Source organism: Micropterus dolomieu, linkage group LG08 (assembly GCF_021292245.1).
Source record: "Micropterus dolomieu isolate WLL.071019.BEF.003 ecotype Adirondacks linkage group LG08, ASM2129224v1, whole genome shotgun sequence".
Lineage (NCBI taxonomy): Eukaryota > Metazoa > Chordata > Actinopteri > Centrarchiformes > Centrarchidae > Micropterus > Micropterus dolomieu.
In genome coordinates, this window is record NC_060157.1 from 12,295,687 (window position 1) to 12,309,839 (window position 14,153).

General features: G+C 39.2%; 1 protein-coding gene across 1 annotated transcript in view; it reads left to right on the forward strand.

Moving 5' to 3' along the window:
• The window catches only part of syn2a (synapsin IIa), a 15,522-nt gene extending 2,130 nt beyond the window's left edge, over window positions 1-13,392 (forward strand). The window contains exons 2-12 of the mRNA XM_046056223.1: window positions 2,199-2,553; window positions 8,131-8,188; window positions 8,298-8,389; window positions 8,582-8,738; window positions 8,915-9,004; window positions 9,109-9,171; window positions 9,777-9,919; window positions 10,019-10,093; window positions 10,176-10,278; window positions 10,471-10,617; window positions 11,106-13,392. Of these exons, the coding sequence (XP_045912179.1) occupies window positions 2,199-2,553; window positions 8,131-8,188; window positions 8,298-8,389; window positions 8,582-8,738; window positions 8,915-9,004; window positions 9,109-9,171; window positions 9,777-9,919; window positions 10,019-10,093; window positions 10,176-10,278; window positions 10,471-10,617; window positions 11,106-11,240 (1,418 nt within the window). The 3' untranslated portion in view covers window positions 11,241-13,392. The remainder of the gene's footprint in view (window positions 1-2,198; window positions 2,554-8,130; window positions 8,189-8,297; window positions 8,390-8,581; window positions 8,739-8,914; window positions 9,005-9,108; window positions 9,172-9,776; window positions 9,920-10,018; window positions 10,094-10,175; window positions 10,279-10,470; window positions 10,618-11,105) is intronic.
• The last annotated feature ends 761 nt before the right edge of the window (window positions 13,393-14,153 follow it).

Sequence of the window (14,153 nt, forward strand, 5' to 3'; positions counted from 1 at the left end):
TCATAGATAGGCAGGGCAATATACACTAACGTTACCCCTGTGGTCGCAAAACATAACGCATAATAACTTATTCCCTTTCATCAAAGAGGAGGTTGGTTTTGATGTTCACTACACCACTGCCACCAGTTGATGTCACCCTAGCATCCAGACATAAGCTTTAATGCACGGTGCAGCTTTTCCTAAGCCAAAATACTACAAGTAATATAATTAGGCTCCCCTTATCATGGTCCCTCATGACCAATATTCAAAAAGAAAATCAGACACCCAGGTCCAGTTTCCACGGATATTTAGCCAAGAAAAGCTTGCATCCCATACTCATCTTAGTATGCTGTTCTGCACACTATACTGTATATTGTAAAGAGTACAACACACACACTTCAGAAATGGCTTTAAAATCAGTACAACATATTACACCTTCTGTAATTAAATCCTACTCCATGCTCTTTAACAGGAAAAAAAAATAGTTATGCAACAGATTATGTATATAAAGAGTAACTGGGCAGTGATGCTAAAATTACAATACAGCGAAACAGAATAACAATAATAAAAAAAATGCAATGTTACATGCTATAATTACAGCTGGAGGTTGTCACTGTCAGGGATTCAACAAAACACTGTTAATGTGAAGCTCAGCTTTGACAAATGGTGTTTTTTTTTACCAGGATTATTTAATCTTTTATTATCAATTCCCTCTTCTGTTCCATTTGCTAGAAACAGAGGAGTTTGTTTCATTTCCACATTTGTGATGTTACACGTGTGTGTGTGTGTGTGTGTATAATGTTTTCAAATGCAACATTAGTTTTAGAAAAACAAGCAGAAGAATAGTTCAAAGCTAATTTGGACATTTGCACAAAACATTAACTAATAGACCCTAGTTGCTCCACATTTAAAAGGATAAAACTAAACCAAGGATATATTGTGTACTATAGGTTTGAGTCTTTTTGTGCAAGTAGCCTGCCTGATGTTATATATTTTATATAACCTCCTATTATCCAAGTGTGGCACTGGAGAGTGGCCCCGAAGGCAGCAGGAGATCAAATATTAGCAGGTAACCAGTTGGGGAGATTTTAATAGAATGATGGCACCAATCAACTAGTCATTCTGGCTTTATGGTTGTTTGAGAGAAAAAAATTCACGCTGAAAAATGAGGATTTCATTGCCTCAGTAATAAGATGTATAAACCCATATGTCATTGTGTATCAGGTTAAAAATTTGCAGCCCCTTGACCAGATTTGTGGTAAAGTTATTGATTTTATGATCTATTTCCAGATCAGTTTTCAAAATATCCATCTGTTACCTGTGTTGGAGACAGGGTGATCTGTGATGGTTTCATCACACGTCCATGTTAGAGCAGCCTATTAATGTATTTTTAGGAGTACCAGTGGTGTTTTTGTGCTATCATGAGCATTTAGATTTTATTTGTGCAGAAGTGAATGTACATATTAAAATGTAATTGCACATAAGGTTAAACTGTTTCAGCCATAGTGGACATATGCTGTCCAATTTAGTCTCAAGTAGTGAGGTAAAGAATGTCTTGCAGGAAATTGTAATAAGTAAAATAAGTAGCTCTAGGGACTGATAAATCAATTAAGAGAGAGGGTTTACTGCATTCATTTATGTCTCAAGGGAGTGCTGCTGACGCTGACATCTCTCATTCAACATTGGCCACTAGTCCTAACAGCCATTTTAGGTTTCATTGCTGCAATTTAAACTCACAGAAATGCTGTGTATGGACAGAGGGCAGAGACAAGGAAGAGAGGAAGAAGGAGTAGCGCGATTATAATGTAGTACTCAGTATACCCTTACACTGGAACCCCCCCCCCCCTTTTTTTTTTTTAAATGCTGTGGTTCAAAAAATCATGACGCCTGCAAGGCAGTAGAAAATGGGGGAGGGGTAGGCAAGGCAGGCACAAAAGTGAGTGAGAATGGAGAGAGGAGAGGAGGAAGGAGAGGCACGGCCAGAGCATCCCTGACAATGGTTGAGGAAAGCACGGGGTAAGGCGATTGGTTGAGGGAGAGTGTAGCGTCACTGCCAGTGAGGGGGAGCGCTGAGGATGCTCCGCTGAACTGGGAGGGAATACATTCGCTGGGAGTTTGCATTGAAAGCACAGCCATTATCAGCTGTACACTGAGAACAGGGACTCCTCTGCAGAATCATTTTCCACAACCAGTGCTTGTTGACTCTTCTGCTCTCTCAGCTGTAGCCATGAATTATTTGCGTCGGCGTCTCTCGGACAGCACGTTCATCTCTAACCTGCCCAATGGCTACATGACAGACCTCCAGAGGCCTGACCAACCTCAGCCTCCTCCACCTGCCACCACCATCATCACCCCTGCCAAGTCTCCTACAGCTGGGCCTACACCTCCGGCCACTTCCCCTGCTCCAGAGAGGAAACCCCAACCATCTCACTCCACCGGAGCAGGTTTCTTTAGCTCCATCACCAACGTTGTTAAGCAGACAGCTGCCTCAGCAGGGCTAGTGGAGCAGACCCAAGTCACGACGCCTAAGAAGTTCAAGATTCTCCTGGTAATTGACGAACCACAACAGGAGTGGTAAGACAATGTTGCTCTCCTTAGTCATATTAGTCATCCTTAGTCAATCTTGAAACATTTATGCGGTTGCGGTATTGTTTGTTTGCTCATCCTTAATGCTGATTTTTCTCTGAATGTAGTAGTCAAGTAAGGGCTAAAGAACCGCTGAAACAACATCTGTATCGAGCACCCTACAGATGTGAATGGGTGTTGCTGCTGTGATTGGATGGTACAGCATACCAGTGTTACGATAATACATAAAATCAACAAATACTTAACGAAATACACCGTTGATTCTCAGCAGTAATGACAGGATACCAAGGAATTTTATTGTCTTCTATTTTATGTGTGTTGTATGAAATATTATTTCGTTGTGTTATACATATTGGAGCAATAAGCAAAAGTTCAAGACAGCTGTCTGTTAAAAAATAGTGAATTAACCAAATTATTAATGGTATTGTCCTGCAATGTGGCATTTTATCATTCCTAAAAAATTATGTTCCGCTGGTTGTGCAGAATTTGGAAATGTACATGATTTCTCTGGATGTAGTCTAAATGCTGCAGTGCTTTCCCTCCATCAATGGGGTTTCCCCCTGCTAACTGACAGACGATCACATGACATACCCTGCTCTAACATAGGGAACAATAAATGTAACTGAATGGAGACCATGGTGCATAGGGTTCCATTAGTGGATCATACAAGAGGTGTACTGTAGATAGGTAAGTATAATCATCAAAATGAAAAAGAATAGAAAAATGGGAGAAAGGACGGCGTGCCAGTAATGTTAAGAGTGGGCTTACCTCGAGGCATTTAAGCCATTACAAACACACACAGAACAAGCATCTTTGTCGGTCTACTGTGGTAAGGAATTAAAGTGCTCTAAATGAGTATGCACATGGATTTAGAGGAAACCTATTTTGCGTAGAGGCTGATATCTTGTTGAAAAGTGAACAACACTTGTTTACACAGCTGACACAGTTTGTGTGTGCTAGAGTCGTGCAGCTGGATGGTGCAGTGGATTCCCTACACATTTGCCCAATTCATCAATGTAATTTCTTTTTGCCTCCTGTTGTGTAGTATTTACACGATGAGGATTATCAGATGCTACCTATAGAAAACAGGAAACTTAAGCTCAACTCTGAGATGCTTAACTAATGTACAGATCAAAGACATACTTTCACACTGGATTATATGCTGACCTTGTGAAATCTTTGGGCTTTCCTAAGGCATGAAAATATTAAAATCTGAATTAAATCTACATCCCCCCTCTTTAAGCACCAAAATATTTGGCTATTTCAGTCAGATTTCAGTAAAGGGAAATGAAGTAATTCATTACCTACAGTAATTTTGTAACTTTTTTTGACAGAGCAAGGAAACACTATCCTCTGACTTATTTGTGCACTGTGCAAATGACAAAACACCTTCATATTTGGAATCCATCTATGCTGGATGTCATATTGTATACATGTGTGGTACATCAAGCTTACTATTTCGTCTATATCGTGTATCATGTAGAGAATTTATCAAGATGGCCAATGTAGTGGGACTTCATTTTACACTGAATAAGATAGATATACGTTTTCTGAGGAAATTGCCTTCAAAACACACCAAATCACACAAATATTAATATATGGGCTTGCCTTATTCATGTGTCCTCTTATCCTGTTTATGTGTGCACGACTGGTCATTTATATAATAGATACCTTCATCAATCTTAATAAGATCAGACCCTCATTAGCGGGATGGATGCTGCCCTTATGCATTCACTTGTTCCACATCTGTTATGAGTGGAAAGGAGGCTGCTTGTTGAAGAATAAGGATTTCAGTCTGATGTGCCAAGACACTGATGCTGTTCTGCAGTTCTGGCCGAAGAACACCATATAATACATTAAACTAAAACCATGTCATTCATCAAAGGTCATTCTAATTGAGAATATTGAGTGTGTTGGGCTCGGAGTAAGATAATGTTTCACACTCCATCATTCTCACTGATGATATTTAAAAAGATCTGATATGAAGTAGTTCCTCTGTATTTGATAAAAAATGTCAAGTGATTTCCTGCTCTGACATTATTTCTGTTGCCAAATGCAGTTTATTCAATATTAGGATCCGCATAGGATGATGCTGAAGACATTGCTGCAGTTTTTATGAATTTACATTGCTGAGACATCACCATCATTTTGTTTTGTATTTCCTTTTTTATGTATGTGTTGTCACTTATATGTTTTTATAGCATGTCTTCAGATTTTCCCATTGTGGCCAATGGACACGTTTTCATAATTGTAGTAATGTTAGTTTATAAAGTTCATGAGCTCCACAGACTAGTATTGCTCTTAATGTTTTGTTGCTTCGTATATCTAGTACACATCCACCTGGGAGATCAGCTAAAATACTTCATTCAAAAGGCTTCCTCTGTCTGAGTGCTGAATCTATTTTTTATGGTTACTCAGTATCACCGAGAGGGGAGTCATTCCTGTTTGTTCACTAGGTTTGGTTTCTTTTGTGAGACCTTTCACCCAGTGGTTGTAGCTATGGCAGTAGAAATGTTCCTTGGTTTTATCAGTATAGTGTAGGTCTGCTTTGTTGACATTCAGCGTTCTGTAGCTGTAGGTGCTTATGTAGTGCTATTGTTTGAAATGGTACTGTTTGGACTATTTACAATAACATAAAGAAACAACTATCACACTGAGAATGATTCTTAGTGGAAGATTTTCAGGAAAGTACTGACATGTTTGAAATACTAAATTCTTTGTATTCAGCTCCCACAGCAGCAGGATGAAAACCATAGAAAATATAGCTGTTGGCAAGATGTAAGAAGATGAAATGTCTGAGTACTTAATACTCTCTGTAATGTTGGCACACCTTGAGTCTGAGGGCTTATTTATGTGCTGTATCTCATTGGGCTGTTACAAGACTTTTTTCTTCCTGGTGCCATGAAAGTCAGAGTAATGAGACCTGGTGTCCCCAAGACGCACAGAATGTAATCAGGGAAGAGTCCTCCAGACTAATTGCATCTGGCAGAAGGTTCAGCCATCAACATCTATTTATCAGATAAAATGAGTCAAATCCCATATATATCTATATATCTATATATAGATATATATATTGGACACATATCCAGCAACAAATGAGGATAATGTCTTGGGTCTGACGTGTTTTTTAATGTAATATTCGTTATACATCTTGTTCCTAACATACAGGCTGTTACCGGGAGCTTGGCAAATAGTGAAAATGTTACATTTCAGGGAGGCCTCCGAATGCAAAATGTCTTGCAATTTTGGAATCAGCCATATAAAGAAAGCAAAAGACATTAGCGTGGACTATTATTTGAATAATGAATTTGTTGTGCAACAGGTTGTGTTAAGTGGAATAATTAACTGCAGGATAAAACATGTGCTGATAACGTCATAACGATTTTTAGGGTCACAGCACATGTGGAGACAGAAGCCTTCTGTCACTCAGCCAGTGTTTTTACTCGTTACCTGAAGCTGCCAGTCATCCAGGGAGGGTTGTTCTGTGCCAGAAATGCTGTGCTATAAATTGCTGTTGTGACAGGAGGAGCAGATGTTCCACTGTCTTACTTATCAGACTAATGGCCAACTCGTACTGCTTCCTTATTTTGTCTATAGTGTAGCTCAAATTTAAGCAGAGAGGCTTGGATTCCTTTTATTCAGTCACTTAATGTTCAAAATTACAAAAATACATATGGCACTGTTTTAACCGGAATCGGGACAGGAATGGTACTGTGAGCTTAACCTTGTTCTAACATTACCCACATGTGAGCTTGAATGGTAAGCAGGCTAAGTGATGAGACATTAAAATTCAGCAAGGGCCCCTGCTTAACAAGCTCTTGGGTGAATCATCTGAATGAAAAAGTCTGCCACAGCAATATATAATGTTGGCAACACAACCTGCAACCATTAACGAAATCGATTAGTTTGTCATGGACTATATTGTCTTACTAACTCTTGAAATCACAAAAGAGGAACATCTTTTTTGGTCTTCTTTGGTGTCTCATTTTTAATTCAAGTATACCAATATTGATTCTTACAAATGAATGATCCAAGTAAACTCTGCTATCATGCCACTCTTTCTCTCTGTCTCTCTCTCAATGAGCAGCTATAGGCACAATGCCCAGAGATGAACTCCAGTACGTTAGTCAAGGCAATGGCATCAGTATTGCTAATACATTACAAGAATGTCTTTTGTTTTTGGATGAAAGCTAACACAAGGACAACACAGAGAGGGCCTAGATTTTAACCAGAGGAGCTGGTGACTGTCAGGTGACTGCTGAATACTAATTCATGTTAATGCACTTTGCTGAAAGGGCTCTGCAGAGTGATAAAGCATAGATCAAACACATAATGTTATGCTTCCTCCACAGACCAATTCCCCATGCTGACAAAGATTGAACTTTGAATGGCAAAATTAATTCAGAGGCTTGTCCCGTCTTTGTACTTGTTTTTGGGGTTTGTGTTTTGGAAACACTGTCTCAGTCTAAAGTAATGTATCGGCAAAAACATTCATCACAGTGCAGAGGAGGCTTTTCCTTTTCCCAGATATAGGAGCGGTGATTCATATTTTAATACTTGTTTTCCTCCATAGCCAAATAGATCCCCATGCTCTAATTAGAATGGAGATGAATTATTCAGCTTTACCTCCTCTGTAAACAGGCAGGGAGTGCAGGGTATGTGACAGCAGGGTGATACAAAGAGGAAGAGGAAGCGAGAAGTCCACAGCATGCCTTCCAAATATATCGACACAGCCATACTGAAGCATGGACATTCTACAAATCCTTTATGGATAAAGGTGGTTTCATAATGTTTTTCACCACACCGGTGTTACAGCACAGTAGATGGCCCCCTTTAGCATTGATTTGCTGTAGATCACCCTGGTAGTTTCTACTGTCAAAGCTTATGTTGTCAAGCCCAGCTCCTGCACAGTACAGAAAAATCGAACCCGCTCTTCACACCAACAATCACTGTATGGCTTCTGCAGTTTTCATCTGTGTGTGGTGCCATATAGACACTGATCCATCTTAATCTTAAATCCCTCGGAGAAGACTTCCTCCTCATCAGTGATCCAGGAGTGCTGAATCACAAGGCGTGAAAGGTGTAGCCATTTTCTGAAAATGTGAATTCAGTGCGTTCAGTAGAAATGTTACCTCACTACACTATCCTTTATTAACCCCACTGGGCAGTGCTGCTAGTGGACCAGGCAGTAGGAAACTGCTTAATTGCTTCTGTTTGTATGCTGTGGAAAGCTCGTCTTTCAAAATTAAGCAGCCTTTAAAAGTGTTATTTTTTTAAAGTAATGTTTTATCGCTATCCTTGTTGCCAGATGGAAGGGGAGACGTGTTAGAAAGGCTGTGTATCAGCAGTTACAAGCATTTGTACTGTTCATACACTCAACAACATGGGATATATTCAACATTATTTCATATTCCAGGATGTTGTAAAGTCATTTTTATTGAATGCTAGATTTACACTTGGTAATTCATTGGAATTTTTTTTTTTTTAGTAATGTCTGTTATTTAAATCCTTTTTCTGTTACTACCTTAAAATTAAATACATTCTCTGTGTTTCTGTTTTAACCAGGGCAAAATTATTCCGTGGAAAGAAAGTACATGGGGATTATGACATCAAAGTGGAGCAGGTATGGTTCCACCAAGCTGGTGATGTGCATTTTAAGTACTTGTGTAAAACAGAATAGAAAAGTTTAAGTACTTTGCCCTCATATGCTTCTCTTACAATCGACTCCTCAGGCTGAATTCAATGAGATCAACGTTGTGGCTCATGCCAACGGGACCTGCAATGTTAACATGCAAGTTCTCCGAAATGGTACCAAGGTTATGAGGTGAGACACACACACACACACACACACAATAAGACAGAAAACAAGGGAAGATTTATCCTCCAAAGTTGCAGATACTACTTAGTGTTTAATCAGTAGGGATGTTGTGTATCCACTAAGAGTGCCACGTACCACATTTTGTCATTTTTCTAGTCTAGAGTTTTGTCACAACTCTGCTATAATTTTATCACCTAGGTCATTCAAGCCAGACTTTGTCCTCATTCGTCAACATGCCTTCAGTATGACCCAGAACGAAGATTTTCGGAACTTGATCATTGGTCTGCAGTATGGAGGTGTCCCCTGCATCAACTCTCTTGAGTCCATCTACAACTTGTGTGACAAGCCATGGGTGGTAGGTAGCCAGGGAGAGCTTTACTGCTTTATTGTAAAGCAATGCAGAATGGAAAGGAGCAATAACAATGATCTATTCTCTGTCTGTGTTGCATTTGATCTAGTAAATAACTGTAATGTGCTCTGTGAAATGATTTATAAATTATATGTTATTGATTTACCTTTTTGTGTGTCCAGTTTGCCCAACTTATCAACACCTACAGGAAGCTGGGTGCTGAGAAGTTTCCTCTGATTGAGCAGACCTTTTACCCAAACTACAAGGAGATGGTGAGAACCCGTCATCACTCCCGTTTTACTGCAACCAAACATGATTTCAAAAGGGGGAAATGAAGCAGAATATAAGGCTATAACTCTATACTTTCTTACTTTAGGTAAGCATGCCATCATTCCCTGTTGTTGTGAAGATTGGACATGCCCACTCCGGTATTGGAAAGGTATAGAGATTTTTCTTCTTGCAGTAATATGAAAGAATGCATAATTTGTTTTGTTATATTTCTGGCTTTTGTTTCAGGAACTTTAGATATGTTACAGTACATATTCTGCTAATTTAAACCTGCAGTGCAGAACTTTTATCTCTCCCTTCTGACAAGAAGAGTGACACAGCACTCTTGACCCGTGCTTCTGACGTATAGGCTCTGCCCTTTGGCTCTGCCATACTGGGTTGCTCCCCCTTCAGCACTGGCAAACCAATCATTGCTGGCTCATAGACACATCACTACCTGTTCACCAGCACAGGAACGTCGCCACAGACACCAGATTAAAAAACCCCAGTATACCGCAAGTAAAGAAAGATTTACCTGCCGATGACAGGCTTAATCAGCATTGTGTGAACTCATTTGGCAAGGGCTTGAATGTAATGGACATTTATATATAAAAGTCCCACACTCTAGCTTTAAGCAATTGGAATATCATCAAATATATCAGGACACATTTGACTGCATCACGTTGTTGCCTACAGGAGTCAATGAAGTGGCAGATGCTTTCTTAAATCCAGGGCATTTTTCTCGGCTCCGTCTCATGTGTCTGTTTTTGCGTACAGGTGAAGGTGGACAATCACAGTAAGTTCCAGGACATAGCCAGCGTCGTGGCTCTCACCCAGACGTACACCACCACAGAACCTCTCATCGATTCCAAGTACGACATTAGAATCCAGAAGATCGGCACTGACTACAAAGCCTATATGTATGTATAATTATACTTGTGTCACCTCAATTTTGTAAGTGAATGAGAAACAAAAGTGAAATTGTTGGAATTGTAATTTGTGTGCCTTACACACTTCAGGAGAACGTCTATATCTGGTAACTGGAAGACCAATACTGGCTCTGCTATGCTCGAACAGGTGGCCATGACTGACAGGTGAGTGCTACCTGTTTGTATCATATATATAGTAACATGTTTTGTAGAAGTGTGTCATTATGCTAGTCATGTGTATGTTTAGGTACAGGCTGTGGGTTGACACCTGCTCAGAGATTTTTGGAGGTCTGGATATATGTGCAGTCAAAGCTATCCATGGGAAAGATGGCAAAGATTACATCACAGAGGTAGGAGTCTTGGTTGAAAGCATAAAATTATATTTTTAGAACACACTGTACTGTATGAATACATGAAAGTATAAATATTGCCTGTTCCTTCAAGCCAAAATGACTATGACATAAGACATGGTTCACATAAGGCACTACTCAGTGGTGTTGACATCCTCTCTCGCTGCTATAACCATCCTCCTTGTGGCACAGGTGGTGGGCTCTTCCATGCCCCTGGTAGGGGAGCACCAGGCCGAGGACAGGCAGCTCATCGCTGACATGGTGCTGGCTGCAATGAACCAGTCAGCAGAGAGGGAAGCTTATGCTCCCCAGAGACCCACCACCATACAGCCATCCCAGGTAAAGCAACAATTTGTAATTTTATTGTAGCTCTAGCAATATTGTTGTGCTACATTCATGCCAATAAAGCTAGATGAATTGAATTGAATTGTAACACACAGGTACAGAGATTACAATCAGGGTGTGTGTGTTAGTTTAGTTTCATTGTTAATATAATGGTAATGTCCTATTCAAGTTAGTAGTAGTATGCAGTCACAGAGCTGAAAATAGGGTTTGTGTGAGCTCATGAAAAATTGACTTTTTATAGATTTTTTGGTGGTTATGGTTCTCACAGGACAGCGACGCTACAAACATATGTTATAGAATATAATGCATTGCTGTAGATTAAACTACACAACAGAAAGTAGTTCTACAACCTGCAACCTACAACTACAGCAGTCAAATGCATACATATTAATGCACTAGTAATATTAATTCAAAAGCATCATATAGTAACACATTGGGGGTAAAAAAGGGTAAATGAATAAGTTATTTGTTTGTCTCTTTAGGGAGCTGGCCAGAAGGGAGAGATTGTTGGTGAACCCACTAAGAACGGTGCTGGGCGCCCGCCTCAAGGTTGTCTGCAGTACATTCTCGACTGTAATGGCGTTGCAGTGGGTCCAAAACCAGTCCAGGCCAACTGAGTCACCCAAGAGAAAGGGAGGAAGTTCCAGAGTCTAGATGACAACAATGACGTACCTTAGCTGAACACAAGCGCAGACGTGTGTGTGGATGCTGATAGCTAGAATCAGATTTGGGTGACGTGAGCTTGGTACAGCTGAGTGCTGGCCTGGACTGTGTTTTTAACTCTATGCAGTGTCAAAATGTACTGTCTACTTGTTGACCTGTTGATTTGTGTGCTTGTATAGGTCACCTCTGTTTCAGTAGCTGTGGTTTTTTCTTTGGGGCTGTTGTTGATGATGTAAAAAGCAGATTGTGCCTACACTGAGTTCAGTGCTGCTCTGTGTTTGACCCAGCTATGAACCTTTTCTTTGCCCCCTACCCCTTCCTGATTTCTATTTTGGTGTCTACCTTTAGATATTGTTCAAACTGTGGACTATCGTACAGTTTGAAGTTTGTGTAGATCTCAATATGTATACAGTATGTGAGTGTGTATGGCTGTAGTGGTGATTATTTTCATACTTATACTAATAGATTTTTATTTTTATTTTGCATGATTGATACAATTGCAGGTGCAAGTCAGTTATCAATGTGTGATCAAGCGGGATGTTCACATAACATCACTGTTTTACCCGAGCTGTGTTCCCTGTGATTCATGCATTGTGAATGTGTCAGAAGAAATGCATATTATATAAGTTTTACAGGATACATGTATTCATTACCAAACATGCATTAGCACAGTGAGTGTGACACTGTACACTACTGCTTACACATACAATAGACACATGCAGTATGTGGCCTTTCTTAAAGTAAATTTCTATCTATAATGTCACTAGAAAAGAGAGTATTTAGAGTGATTTTAAGATACTAATAGATGGACACATTAGAAATATAAAGATTAGTCTAAGATTTATTAAAGATTTTATTATGCAGGATGTTGTGCAGGTTTGCTCACATAACTTAAATATAGTTATATAAATTTTAACCAAAGAATTATTTACTTTCAATCAGTCTTTGCACTCCAGTAGCCCACAATGTAAATATCAGCAAGGGAACTGCAGACTATTCCTGCAGTGTGTCACATAGAGTGTGTAATGTCATCAGAGAACAGCAATCCAAGACAAAACCCGTGCTTTCAAATAGCCTGTTGTAAGTCACATGCTGGTGAACTGATGCAGTATTCAAATTGATATTGTTTTTGCTTTCGGTTGTGTGGAAGCAGATATTACGGCTGGTAATGAAAAGGTGTATAATGTATGATCTGACATGAAATGCCAGTTATAAAGTCCTCCACCCGTGGCCGTCACATTGGATATCGACTATCATGATGGTGTTGCCATGACAACAATGCAAGTGCTCTGATGTTTAGTGTAGACTTGTGCCTGTGTTACTGCCATTCAAAGATTCAACACGTTCACTCTTATCACACTCTTCCTGTGGGCTGATGGTAAGAGCAATATAAATCTTTGTTTTTGTTTATTTAATCATAGATGTATTTATTTTTAAATCAGATCTTCCATCAAATTGATTCAAAAAGCTATCATCCACACATTGAGTTGTTTTAAAACGTTATAACACAAATGTCACAATCACTTGGTTGTTGTCCGGTGGCTTTTGTGGAGGCCATTTCATTTATCTAATACCCTAAATGGTGAAACAGCTAAAAAGCAACCAAATCAACTGTAAAAAGAAATATGTACCGTTTGCCAACAATTTGTTCGTTACTATAGTATGAAATATGTTCAGCAAGCTTTGTGTGTAATTCTTTTTCAAGTTGTTTAAAGTGCCATTGTATCTGTGAGCGTATCCTTGTAAAAGCCATGCCTGAGGCTTTATGGATGTGTTGTTCTGTTTAATAGGAAATATGCCATGGCATTGTTTTCCAAGGGAAGAACATACAGAAGTTTAGGCCTTGGTTCAGTGATCATGATTGACTATTTGATCAATTATAACTGGATGTGTTAATTTGGCCATTGTGTTCTGGTGAAACTCATATATTCAGACCTGCAGGACTGTAACTAGTTAAGGGCCATGGTAACTTGCTAAATATATGTACTTTTAAAACCGGTGTAGGACTGTTTAAATCAAGATCAGAATACAATATATTGTGGAAAAAAATCCATTCTGGATATTTCCCTTCTGTCACTGGCAATAAAGCTTCCTTTGCAATATGTACATTTGGTCTGTGTCCTCATATGTGTTATTTTGTGAGTAATACTATTTCTGAAGAAAACACAGGTTTTATAAAATATGCAATAAGCTAGGCATACAAACTGCACTGCACACACTGCATTGCTTCCAGTGCATGAAGCAATATCTGTATTGTGTTAGAGATCATTGTGTTGTGATAATGTATTCCCTCTGCTTTTTTTGTGGCTTAATTTTGTGGTGTCTGTCTGACACGCTAACAATGTCGGATCACTGTGTTTGTGTCAGATCCGTTAATTAATTAATGAACCAGTGATCTGTGAGGACATGCAAGACATATGAACATACTAACATCACATTCATTCATCATTCTGTCCAGATAGGTAAGATGCCTGTCTGTATATATTAAATTATGTAATGATGTGCATAAATTGTCGGGGGGGGGGGGCAGTGGAATCCCTGGGATTTCTTTCACAAAGCTGAAGTGAGAATGAATATATTAAGTTGTCAATGCTCAAATAAGGACCTCAGTTATCTCAATTATTCAGACAGTGTATGTTCAACTCTCCTTTGAATTCACGTACACTCGGCGGCCTGTGCAATCTCATGCAATTCATTATGACAGCTCTGACATAAATTCTACCTTTACAGCGTTGTCGTGACATTGTCCAAAATGTGTCAATTCAATGTTATGTTTATAATTGATGTCATAATTTAATTTTTTTATCCATTTTATTGACATACATGATGGGGGCAGCATATTAGAAACTACTCTATAACAGTGTGAA